Source organism: Phyllobates terribilis, unplaced genomic scaffold (assembly GCF_046119375.1).
Source record: "Phyllobates terribilis strain yellow unplaced genomic scaffold, ASM4611937v1 Scaffold_9__5_contigs__length_417890890, whole genome shotgun sequence".
NCBI lineage: Eukaryota > Metazoa > Chordata > Amphibia > Anura > Dendrobatidae > Phyllobates > Phyllobates terribilis.
This window is the reverse complement of record NW_027362769.1, coordinates 286,514,122-286,527,637: the sequence shown is the minus strand read 5'-3', so window position 1 is coordinate 286,527,637 and position 13,516 is coordinate 286,514,122. Positions and strand designations below refer to the sequence as shown.

Genomic DNA, 13,516 nt, shown 5'->3' with positions numbered 1-13,516 from the left:
TCCCAGGAACCAGCTGATGAGGGAGTGTGGCCCTTATCAGGGTCACCAAAACTTCCTGAGTCCAATAGTCCAGAGACTTGTGCCCCATTTACTGACACTGAGCATGCCTGAGGGCCCTCGCCATGTTCACGAACCACGCTGCAAGCGGGGTAGGCAAAATAAGGTGTGGCACTAGCTCCCTTCTTTTGGGTGTCCGCCGCCTTTTGGGAACCCCAGTATTAAGAGGCTACGACCCCTTGTTTTCCCAATGGACTCTCAACCGCCTGGTGTCTTTCCACCAACCTCACCAAGTCATCGGCATTATGGAGGTCTCCCTGGGCAACCCAGGATTTCACCGACTTCGGGAGAGAGTGTATAAACCTGTCTAGAACGACCTTCTCCACCATCTGTGCTGGGGAGGAAGATTCAGGATGCAACCACTTTTGGACCAGGTGTAGGAGGTCGAACATCTGGGACCGGGGAGGTTTGTCACTGCAATAGGCCCAGTGGTGCACCCGTTGCGCCCTGACAGTCAGAGTCACTCCCAAGCGTGCCAAAATCTCAGTTTTCAACTTAGCGTACTCTTTCGCATCCTGCAAGGCCAAGTCATAATAGGACTTCTGCGGCTCGCCTGTCAAATATGGCGCCAGTACCTCCGCCCACTGCTCTGAAGGCAATTTCTCCCGTTCTGCCACCCTCTCAAAGACTGTCAGAAACGCCTCAATGTCATCACCCGGGGTCATCTTTTGTAATGCTGTTCTTACCGTCTTCCTGACGTGTGAGTCATCACCTGGACCTGAGGATGTGGCGGTCGTCCTGCCACGGATCTGCTCTGCCAAGATTTCCATTTGTCTTTGCTGCTGTTGGATCTGCTGCATCAGAACTCATTTGTTTCCTCCTGCTGCTCCCGTTGCTGCTGCAGCTGCTCCCGATGCTGCTGCTGCATGCTCTGCTGGCTCTGCTGCATGCTTTGCTGGCTCTGCTGCATGCTTTGCTGGCTCTGCAGGTACTGCTGCTGGAACTGCGCCTGCTGAGCCTGCTGTTGCTGAAGTTGCTGCTGATGCTGCGCTTGTTGCGCCTGCTGTGCCTGCAACATATGTTTAAGCAGGTCCTCCATCTTGTCCGGCGACACTTGCTGGCTTATGGCCGACTTCACCCAGGACATATACGTCTTCTTGTAGCAGTCACACTGCCGCTTGGGATCTGTGTCCGCATTCTCCACCAATTGTAGGGATTTGTACTCACTGAGCCGCGTTGGAAGTAGGCACTGGTTCACACAGTGATGCAGTCCACGGGTTCAAACAAACTGGTGGTTTATTTAGTGTCCATACACCAGTTTAGAAACAAAAGTAACAGCCTTTTCCTGGCACAAAAAGGGATAACAGAACAAAGCTCAAAATAACAAGTCCATGCAGCACGGCTTCAGCCGTTTAAACAAGGTGCTATTGACGCGCCCCCTGGGCCAGTGTTGTTGGGGATACCCGGAGCCGGATCAGATGGGGGTTGTAGTCTCCGAGTGGCTGTGACCCGGTCCGTGCCCAGGGTGTCAAGCTCAGTGTGTGGCAGTCCTTACTGATGTTACTAAAGTTCTTTATGTCGACTACGCCACCCGTTGAATTGCGGTCACTACGGCCGCCGCTGCAGCAGGGTCCGCTGAGGCTGATGGTGTTTGTGCAGCCTAGGTAGTATAACCCCCAACGGGAGGGGTATAGCCTCAGGGGGTCAGGTGCAGAGGATGGTGGTTGTGGAAGTGCAGGGAAGATGGTAATGAGAGTCAGAGTCGGGTTGTGCAGTTCAGGGTTCTTTACTTACTGCTGTTCTTGTACCGGTCACTCCGGCCTTGAGTGACCACCCGAGCCGCGCTGCGTCCACCAGGTCCTGGACTCGGCCAACCCCCAAGTAGTTCTGGAGCGTGGTTCTGAGCTCCCTTTCTGTCCTGTCCTCGTCTATGGCCTTCCCCACCAGGGATCCACCTAAGTCCGGCTCCCTCGGGCCTTCTGTTGGTAAAACCCGACTCTGGGTTCCCTGACCCTTTGCGTGGTCTGCCTTCCGGGTGGATTTGGTGGGTGGCCGTGGCAGATGCTGCCCACGGCCTCCGGTCTCTGGCTGAGGTATGCTGTAGCCCCCACCAGTTTGGGATCCGGTACCCTGTTGCCAACTCTTCACCCTGTGATTGTATTTGGGTTCTCAGAGTTCCTTCTTTCTCCCCCTCTGGGTCTTTCGTTCTCTCCTCTCTCACTCTGGCTCTGGGGCTGCTCTGCTCCTCTGCTCTCTTCCACTCCTCGGCAAAGGCTTACTGACTGTCTTCTCACAGACTGACTGACTGTGGCTGACTGACTGACCCTGATCTTAGATGGTTCCCACCTTTTATACTCCCTCTATGTGTGAGCTCAGGTGACCAGCACCCAATGAGCTCCTATCTTTACCCAGGCTGCTCCCCCTATCTGCCCCTACACTACTGGGATGTACCACCCCCCTCCCACTCCAGCCAGGAACAGACTCGGTCGTACCTGCACATTTCTAAGTGGGAGTACCGTTGGTCCGTTCCTCGGAAATGGGATGTGTGTAGTGCATGCAGCTAACTGAGCTCAGTTCCACACTCCATCCTTACCCGGGAGTGGAATATCACACCTCTGGGTTGAGGTGCAATACCCCTGTAGCAGCCGAATCCTCAGGGTGCTACATTCCCCCCTGGTAAATCACAGCACGTCCTCGGGCTGCAAGATATAAACAACATCCAAAACATACAATTTTTTTCATAAACATAAACATATAAAACATATAAAACATCATATATATCAGCATAAACTTTTCATATAAACTTTCTTGTCTTCTGGTACCTCCGGTCACGGTGCAACTTGTGACCGGGTAAAGTGCGACAGTCTCTCTTGGAATCAAACAGTTTCCTATAAAACCGGAAGGGGGCGCTTAAGGAAGCGCAACTATATACAAGGGAATTATGGCCGCTCTCAGTCCTCGGCCAGGTATTGGGAAAGGAATGACCGCTCTCAGTCCTCGGTCAGTGGGGAAATGGGACACACGGGTTAACAGTTCAGTTCTCTGGTCCCAACGGGGACTATATTAGCAGCAATGGTTCACTGTGCCCCGACGGGCAACTATATACAGTCTCTATACTACCGTACTCAACGACGGCGTCCTCCTGCTCTTTCTTCGTGGACAGTTTCAGTTTCAGACCCGTCCGGGTCCTCTTGCTCCTCCTCACACCGCAGCTCCTCCTCCGTCAGGCGATGCACATGGAGGGCGTAGGGTCCTTTGGCACACTTGTGCCGGGTGAAGGTGACCTCGTCCCCTAAATACAGGTCACGTCCTCTGTGTCCCTCCGGTAGGTGGGACTCAACGTCTCTTCTTGTCACGAAGACGTCGCCTGGGGTGCGGTGATCCCTGATGAAACCCCACCCATGCTGCAGATTGAACTTTATCACAGTCCCGATGGTACGGGGACCATGCGCTGCACGGGGGTCTCTCCTGGTCCGGCTTTTCTGCTCCGCACTCCTTATTTGGGCTTGTTGTTCCCGGACCCGCCTCTCTCTCCGCTCCCTCTCAAAGACCTCGAGCTGCTGGCGGCAGCACTCTGCACGCTCCGCTGCGGCTGCCCGAGTCTCCTGAGTGAACCCCATGAGGTCTTCTCCGGTGGGGTCCCACTCAAACTGGGTCTCTTCTAGCGGGGGCGAGATCCTCTTTACAGGTTTCGGAACCGGAATCAGGGGTTCGTCTAGGGGTCTCTCTTTCCGGAGTCGAGGATGGTGAAACTCCGGTGGCCATATGAAGGGCTGCCCATCCGGGCACGTATGTTGGGCGAACAGGTCTTCACCCAGGTGCGGCACTCTTGATGTTACGGGCGCTGTGATGGTAGCGGCGCCCGGGTTGACCAGGCCTTGCGACCAGGCCTGGGGCACCTTGAAAGTAAAGGGCACCGTAAGAACGGCGGCGCCCTGTGTTACTTGGCCCTGCGACCAGGCCGGGGGCTCCGCGGAGGTAGGGGGCGCTGTTGGAATTGCGGCGCCCGGGGGTACTAGGCCTTGCGACCAGGCCGGTGGTACTTCCTGCTTGGCCACGCTCGGGGTCGAGGCGTGTGACGTCACAGGGGTCGCGGCTCCCGTTTGAGGCCTAGTCTGCGGCGGTGACGTTGCAGCGACTGGCACGGCAGGGGATACTTCGGGCTCTGCGACGGGGAGCTGGGGCAGGTACGCGGTTTCCCGGTTTGGGGTAGAGACGTCCCCTTTACCTGCCTCCTTTTGTTCGGCTCCCTTCTCGGCGCCGTCTCCGGCCTTCAGTCCTCCTGCGCCATCCTCAGAGGCGGTCTGTCTCCTCGTCTCGGGTGGCGTGCTCCGCTGACGGGTTCTTGTCTGCTGGGCCATCTCTCGGCTCCATTCTGCTAACGTCTCTCGCTGCACCCGGGCCATCCTCCGTGCGAGGCCCTCCAGCGCGGTCTGTGCACACTCCCGATCTCGGGGGAGCTGTGCCAAGACCTCCACTAAGCCTAGTGGGGTCGTTGCTTCTAGCAGGCTCCTGACCAACGGGTCGGTGCTGCTCTGCTCTCCTCCCGTTGTCTCCAGCAGGCCTTCTGGAGTGGCGACCGGCAACAGGCTCCTGACCACTGGGTCGGTGCTGCCTGGAGTGGCGGCCCGCATCAGGCTCCTGACCGCTGGGTCGGTGCTGCCTGGCTCTCCCTCCATCTCCGGGTAGGCTCTCTCTGGACTCTCTTCCAGACGTCTTGTCTCCGGGTGCGCTCTCTCCAGACTGCTCCAGGCGACACCCATCTTTGTTCTCTTCTTCTGTCTCCGCCCACATCGAGGGTGGTCCCGGGGCAACTTTGTGATTGTCAGTTCCAGGGGCAGTTCTCTCACGCTGATGGACACTTCCAGCATCACAGTCTCTGTTGGTGGGGGCGGTTTCCACTTTTGGCGCCATTTTCGGTCCTGGCCCACGATGGGAGGCGGCCTCTTGCCATCCTCTGGTACGCCCATAATGGCGTCCGCTCTGACAAGGCGGGAAACCTTTGGAAATGGCGGGAATCGTCTCCCAGTGGCGGGAAACTCCATGGATGGCGGGAAAAAGCTGCAAATGGCGGACAACCGGCGGGAAACGACCTGTGATGGGGCCCGATGGCGGGGACCCTTCGGAACCGGCAGGAGACTTCTTTTTAAGGTAACGATGAACTTTTCTTCAGGCATGCAGTACCCGGTTGTTGCGGGCACGTAATCCTGCCGACTACGCCAAAGTTGACGCGCCCCCTGGGCCAGTGTTGTTGGGGATACCCGGAGCCGGATCAGATGGGGGTTGTAGTCTCCGAGTGGCTGTGACCCGGTCCGTGCCCAGGGTGTCAAGCTCAGTGTGTGGCAGTCCTTACTGATGTTACTAAAGTTCTTTATGTCGACTACGCCACCCGTTGAATTGCGGTCACTACGGCCGCCGCTGCAGCAGGGTCCGCTGAGGCTGATGGTGTTTGTGCAGCCTAGGTAGTATAACCCCCAACGGGAGGGGTATAGCCTCAGGGGGTCAGGTGCAGAGGATGGTGGTTGTGGAAGTGCAGGGAAGATGGTAATGAGAGTCAGAGTCGGGTTGTGCAGTTCAGGGTTCTTTACTTACTGCTGTTCTTGTACCGGTCACTCCGGCCTTGAGTGACCACCCGAGCCGCGCTGCGTCCACCAGGTCCTGGACTCGGCCAACCCCCAAGTAGTTCTGGAGCGTGGTTCTGAGCTCCCTTTCTGTCCTGTCCTCGTCTCTGGCCTTCCCCACCAGGGATCCACCTAAGTCCGGCTCCCTCGGGCCTTCTGTTGGTAAAACCCGACTCTGGGTTCCCTGACCCTTTGCGTGGTCTGCCTTCCGGGTGGATTTGGTGGGTGGCCGTGGCAGATGCTGCCCACGGCCTCCGGTCTCTGGCTGAGGTATGCTGTAGCCCCCACCAGTTTGGGATCCGGTACCCTGTTGCCAACTCTTCACCCTGTGATTGTATTTGGGTTCTCAGAGTTCCTTCTTTCTCCCCCTCTGGGTCTTTCGTTCTCTCCTCTCTCACTCTGGCTCTGGGGCTGCTCTGCTCCTCTGCTCTCTTCCACTCCTCGGCAAAGGCTTACTGACTGTCTTCTCACAGACTGACTGACTGTGGCTGACTGACTGACCCTGATCTTAGATGGTTCCCACCTTTTATACTCCCTCTATGTGTGAGCTCAGGTGACCAGCACCCAATGAGCTCCTATCTTTACCCAGGCTGCTCCCCCTATCTGCCCCTACACTACTGGGATGTACCACCCCCCTCCCACTCCAGCCAGGAACAGACTCGGTCGTACCTGCACATTTCTAAGTGGGAGTACCGTTGGTCCGTTCCTCGGAAATGGGATGTGTGTAGTGCATGCAGCTAACTGAGCTCAGTTCCACACTCCATCCTTACCCGGGAGTGGAATATCACACCTCTGGGTTGAGGTGCAATACCCCTGTAGCAGCCGAATCCTCAGGGTGCTACACTATTCTCTGCCTCCTGCAGAGTCTAAGAAGCACATGCAAGGTCTGCTCACCTTGCCCAACAAACACAGACAGAGACAGGCGCAGCTGTCTTAAATTAGCCTCCCAAGACCTGGACTGGAGGTAAGTGAGCAGCTGTTCCCCCCCAGCTCTTTCAGCTGCTCGTAAAACCCGGTCCTGTAATCCGGGCCCATTAAATTCCTCTCAGCACTATGTGTGCTGGAGCCTGCTTCTCCAGGTCCTTCATCACCGAAGCTTGGCACTTCGGGGACACATACCTCCTATCCACAACCTGTCCGGCAGCCACCTTACAATACACAGTTATGTGACTTAGTTGAAAATTGAGCCTCCGGCTATTTTTCATTATTACTACTTTCTTTTCCAGCTTTTTATTAACCCTGAACCACCTTTTTTTTTTTTGATGTTTTGCTGCCATCACTTTCTAAATAAGCTAAATTTTTCAAACAAAATGAAAAAATGTTTAACATTCACCTTCTGATCTGTGTTCTATGTTCTGGACTGAATAACTTTTGACTATAAGGCTATGTGCCCATGATGCGGAAATGCTCCGGATTTTTTCCTGAGCATTTCTGCATCTCCCTGGCCAAAAAAAAACGCATGCGGATTGTACATGCGTTTTTCCTGCCAGGGACATGCAGAAATGAAGCGTTCTTCACTTGCATTTCCGCATGCGGGTTGTCAAGCGCTTTACAAGCAATTTTAGCATCACTTGGAAAGTGCTTGACAACTTGGTCACACTATATAAATCCATGCAACTTGCATGGTTTTATATAATGTGACCGAAAGAATGGTAAAAAATAAAAAATAAATATCATACTTACCTTCTGATGGCCCCCAGTGTCTTTATCCGATGCATCCTGGCTTGCCGGCAGCTCGCGGTACACTAAAGGACCTGTCGACGTCAGCGGTCGCGTGACCCGTCACATGACTAAATGACGTCATGACAGGTCCTTGAGTCCACCGCGATCTGCGGTATAATGTATATTTTTTATTTTATTCTTTTTTTTAACAGGTACTATGGTACCCGGGTCCAGAGGAGAGTCTCCTCTTCTCCAGACCCGGGTACCATCTGTACATTGAAACGCATATAATCCGCATGTACAGATGCAGTGATGTGGATTCCATGCGTTCCAATGCAAGTCAATGGCGGCGAAAACGCTGCGCTTCTGCAAAATAATTGTTAGTGCTGCGTTTTTTTCTGCAATGATAATCCGCAGCAGAAATTTCCGCAGCATGTGCACAGCACATGCGGATTATCATTGGGGAACATGGCAGACCTTCTACCATGCGTTTTTTAAGCGTTTCTGCAGCGGAATTGACACTGAGGAAACGCTTAAAAAACACATCGTGGGCACACAGCCTAAGAGGTTTTCTAATTATTGCATTCTTGTTTTCTTTATATCTTACACAGCGTCTGAACTTCTTTTTTTTTTAATTTTGGTTGTGTAAAAGAGTTAAATAATGCTTTCTTCTACAAAACCATGCCATACTAATATCTTTTTAATACTAAATATGGTAGACTCGCGTTAAAGGGTTGTTCCCCATAAAACGAGTTATCCTCTAACAGGACAGGTGATAATTGCTGATTGCTTGGCATCCAACTGCTGGCAGACCGAGCAATCTTGAGTACAGGGCGCTGCAGCCCCTCCCTGAATGGAGCTGAGATGTACAGTCCCAGGCTCTGCTCCATTCACTATCCATGGGTCTGCCGATTTAAGCACTAGGCTTTATTTAGCATTCTTATAGACAATGAAAAGGACTGGCGGTAGACCATGCAAAAAAAAGAAGAAAAAAGAGGCACTCCTGTGTATACCTGGTGACAACTGAAGGGAGGAAAATGGGAAATAGAAATTTAGTAACCTTGTGTGGTTGCGCACCCCTGCACAACCACGGATTAAGCCTCCGGCGTGAGCCGCACACCGCACGGGTCTCTGGCTTACCAGCTGACAGAATCCCATGGGGCATGACATCACCGCAGTAGACCATGCACACTTTTGCTCCATACAACACTGGGCCGCAGAGCCCTGTCTTCCAGAGCCCCCGTCTTGTAATCGTTAGAGATCCTAGCGGTCAGACCCCAATGATCAGTGAGTTATCTGCTATTCTATTTTTGCAGCAAGAGAATTTTTTTCAAGCCATTGCTTGATTAAGGCCACTCGCTGGCCAAAATGTCACTGCTGTTACTGTATGTGTCTTCAATGGATATGCAACTTACCGTATATTTGTGATCATAGAATAAATTTGCTGTTTTAATAAATAATATATAATGGGAACCTGTCATCTAATTCATGCTACCCGAACTATGGCTGCATTATTGTCTTTGCTGCCTATGTCTTGGATGACTGGTTTGTGTCAGTTCCTCAATGGCTTCACCACAGGCCACTTCTAATAGGTCTCTTCCCAAACACACACATACGGAGAGACCCATCAGTCAAAGGGATTGAGGCGAGCAGAAGCCACCGTGGACATGCATCAGACTAGTCATCCAAGACACAGAGTCTCCGGCTGGCATTTCAAAGTGCAGTATGTTTTTTTTATGAAACTCCACAAATGGCTGCAATAAAATACAATACAAACAGATGCAATGCGGCCAAGTTCTGATTCATGCTGTCTGTGGTTTGGACAGCATGAAAGAGATAACAGATAAAAAATGATATAATTTGCTTTACATCTCCAAACTGAGCTTGATACTGTGGTGTTTCACCATAATGTTTTTATGCAGGTGAATGACGCATCCAGAAAAGGCATGAGGTTTGTTGGATTTCTAATGAAGCACTTTCATCAGTCTACCAATAGTCTGGTGGATGTACAAAAACTGGAACAAAACAGCAGCAAAAACTCGAATGAGGATCCTTATAAAAGACGGACTGAGGGAACCATCAGTGGGCAATCTTCAGAAAGTGGAATTGAGGAAGAAATCAATATGGGAAATGAAAGCTTCCAGGACTCTGTATTCCCAGATGAAGGGACATTAACGAAATTAAGAAAATGTCAAGGTATATTCTGAATATATAATTTATGTTATCAGTATATCAATTATTCTTGCTAGTAATTAGCATACCTTTGAAATGATTTATGGGTATTTTTCTCTATAGAGGTCTTACTCCAGACCTATCAATGTCTCCTTATTGATAACAGCCGAGAAAACTTTTGAAAATACCGGTTGAATGCATTGTCTTTAAGGTTAGGTCTACGTTGGTTAGACAATGACTTTGGTTGCATAGTAGCTGCATCTAGTCCTAGTGTAAAAAAGTAGCAGTTCTCATAAATTCTGTAAATCACACCCCATGATTTCGTTTTGCTGAAATCACTGTTGGTCTGTGAATCACATATGTATTCTGTGTTTTTCTCAGATAGGACACATGCTATAGGCAATGGGGTCGTTCGCATGTTTGTGTTTTTTTGCAGACCCAGAAGTCTGAAAACAATCACAGAGACATATTCATTTTTTTACGTTCTTTAATACAAAAAGTGAAACTTATATATTATATAGAGTCATTACAAACAGAGTGATCTATTTCAAGTGTTTATTTCTGTTAATGTTGATGATTATGGCTTACAGCCAATGAAAACCCAAAAGTCATTATATTAGTAAATTACAATGATTAACAAAAAACACCTGCAAAGGCTTCCTAAGCGTTTAAAAAGGTCGCTTAGTCTGTTTCAGTAGGCTCCACAATCATGGGGAAGACTACTGACTTGACAGATGTCCAGAAGGCAGTCATTGACACACTCCACAAGGTCCCAGAGTTCCAACTTTCATTTGGAAATCAAGGTCCCAGAGTCTGGAGGAAGAGTGGAGAGGCCACAATCCAAGCTGCTTGAGGTCTAGTGTGAAGTCTCCACAATCAGTGATGGTTTGGGGAGCCATGTCATCTGCTGGTGTAGGTCCACTGTGTTTTATCAAGACCAAACTCAGCGCAGCCGTCTACCAGGAAATTTTAGAGCACTTCATGCTTCCCTCTGCCGACAAGCTTTTTGGAGATGGAAATGTCTTTCTCCAGCAGGACTTGGCACCTGTCCACACTGCCAAAAGTACCAATACCTGGTTTATAAACAACAGTATCACTGTGCTTGATTGGCCAGCAAATTCGCCTGACCTTAACCCCATAGAGAATCTATGGGGTATTGTCAAGAGGAAGATGAGAGCTGAAGGCTGCTATCAAAGCAACCTGGGCTTCCATAACACCTCATCAGTGCCACAGGCTGATCGCCTCCATGCCATGTTGCATTGATGCAGTAATTGATGCAAAAGGAGCCCCGCCAAGTATTGAGTGCATTTACTGAACATACATTTCAGTAGGCCAACATTTCGGATTTTAAAAACATTTTTCAAGCTGTTGTTATAAAGTATTCTAATTTACTGAGATAATGACTTTAGTGTTTTCATTGGCTGTAAGCCATAATCATCAACATTAACAGAAATAAACACTTGAAATAGATCACTCTGTTTGTAATGACTCTATATAATATATGAGTTTTACTTTTTGTATTGAAGAACTTAAATAAATTAATTTTTTGATGATATTCTAATTTTGTGAGAAGCACCTGTATGTTTTATACGTATCCCCGGCCAGTGGGCATGGCCTAGCTTTCCATACACTTCTATTGAGCGAGACCGCACCTTCTAGTCGGACGCGCCCACTGGCCGTCCACATCACTAGACGGGGCATGGCATCGCACCATACAAGTGTATGGAGCGAGGCAGCGCTGAATGGCCGAGGGTATGTATAACGTATACATAGCCTCCAGTCCTGGGTCTCATTCCGGCGAGTCCCTGCAGCGCACAGTGCCTGCGCTGGGGGGGATTCATAAGTCTGAAGTCACACAGAGTGACTGCAGACTTATCACTTTTGACCGGACAACCCCTTTCAGGATCCATGTATAAGCTGTATATTTAGAGCCTTCATTTAAAATAAGAAAGCCCTTTACAAGGAACTGACCCTGTTCTTTGTTCTGAAATGGGCTACACACCTTAGATACTGTAGCTGTCATGTTAGGTTATAGTTTGAACACGATAAACTTGTGTCCTATTTCAATATTAAAACTATCAAACTATGAAACAAACATATGGTTAGCCGACAGCTATTCGTAATGTCTCAGGCCTCGTTCACATATTCAGTATTTGGTCAGTATTTTACCTCAGTATTTGTAAGCCAAAACCAGCAGTGGAACAATCAGAGGGAAAGTATAATATATACACTTCACCTCTTCTGTATTTTTCACCCCACTCCTGGTTTTGGCTTACAAATACTGATGTAAAATGCTGATCAAATACTGAACGTGTGCACAAGGCCTTAGCTGAAGTCTATATGATCAAAATTTCCTGCAGATAATAATTAGTAGAGGTTACAGTGGCATGTAAAAGTTTGGGCACTCCTGGTCAAAATTACTGTTATTGTGAACAGTTAAGCAAGTTGAAGATGAAAAGATCTCTAAAAGGCTTAAAGTTAAAGATGACACATTTCCTTTGTATTTTAGGCCAAAAAAATATATAGATATATTTTAAATTTTTACATTTTAAAAATTACAAAAAGGAAAATGGGCCGATGCAAAAGTTTGGACACCCTTGGGGATTTGTGTGCTCCGATAACTTTGACCAAGGTTTCAGACTTTAATTAGTCTGCTAGGGTTATGGCTTGTTCACTATAATCATTAGGAAAGGCCAGGTGATGCAAATTTCCCGGCGTTATAAAAGCCTAGCCTCCTCTAACCTTGTGCCAAAAAACAGCAGCCATGGGTTTTTCTAAGCAGCTGCCTAGCACTCTGAAAATGAAAATGGTGGAGGCCCAAAAAGCAGGAGAAGGCTATAAGAAGATAGCAAAGCGGTTTGAAGTTGCCCTTTCCTCAATTCGAAATATAATTAAGGAGTGGCAGTTAAAAGGGATAGTGAATGTCAAGATAAGGTCTGGAAGACCAAGCAAAATTTCAGTGACACCTGCTCGTAGGATTACTAGAGATGCAAATCAGAACCCCTGCTTGACTGCAAAAGGCCTTCAGAAAGATTTAGCCGACTCTGGAGTTGTTGTACTGTTAGAACTCTCCTGTTAGTTTTTTTCTAGTTTGCTGGTCACATGACGTTTTTTGCCTATTTATTCCAGCTCCGCCCTCCTGGCCTTGCTGGACTGCATTGTAATTTCTACTCTTGAGCTAGCTTGGTGCTCTGTTACCTTTCTCAGTCAGTTTTGCTAGGTCTTCGGACCTCTATGTTCTATGTTGTTTGTTTGTCTTATTTCTGCTACAATTTCTGCTAGGAGGTGTCCACCTTTCTCCCAGTCCCTAGTTCTTGTAGGGATCCCTTCCTCACATCTATAGGTCTTCGTTCAGACTAGCCGAGGACTTTAGCGGGTCTGATCGCAGGATCAGGTTCCCCGTTACATCGTAGGGATCCAGCTTATTTCTATTGTAGGGACAGATCTCCTGTCTTTCCTTAGTGCTTGTAGCAGATTATAACAGGTACATTGTTCTACTGTTCAGAGACACCTGCACAAATATGGCTTTCATGGAAGAGTCATCAGAAGAAAACCTCTCCTGCGTCCTCACCATAAAATTCAGTGTCAGAATTATGCAAAAGAACATCTAAACAAGCCTGATGCATTTTTGAAACAAGTCCTGTGAACCAATGAGGTTAAAATACAACTTTTTGGCTACAATGATCAAAGGTATGTGTGGAGAAAAAACGGCACAGAATTTAAGGAAAATAACATCTCACCAACCATTAAACATGGTGGTGGATCAATCATGCTTTGGGGTTGTGTTGCAGCCAATTGCTCAGGGAACATTTCACGGGTAGAGAGAAGAATGAATTCTATGAAATGTCAACAAATTCTTGATGCAAATATAACACCATCTGTAAAAAAACCTAAAGTTGAAAAGAGGATGACTTCTACAAATGGATAATAATCCTAAACACACATCAAAATCCACAATAGACTACCTTAAAAGGAACAAGCTGAAGGTTTTACAATGGCCCTCACAGTCCCCTGATCTGAACATCATTGAAAACCTGTGGCTAGATCTCAAAATAGCAGTGCAT

The 13,516-nt window shown here is 48.9% G+C and overlaps 1 protein-coding gene across 2 annotated transcripts in view; it reads left to right on the top strand.

Annotated features, from left to right (window-relative positions):
• Positions 1 to 13,516, top strand: part of RFTN2 (raftlin family member 2) — a 181,922-nt gene that overhangs the window by 87,024 nt on the left and 81,382 nt on the right. For both annotated transcript variants that reach the window (XM_073647862.1, XM_073647861.1), the window contains exon 4: positions 9,203 to 9,476. In XM_073647862.1, the coding sequence (XP_073503963.1) occupies positions 9,203 to 9,476 (274 nt within the window). The remainder of the gene's footprint in view (positions 1 to 9,202; positions 9,477 to 13,516) is intronic.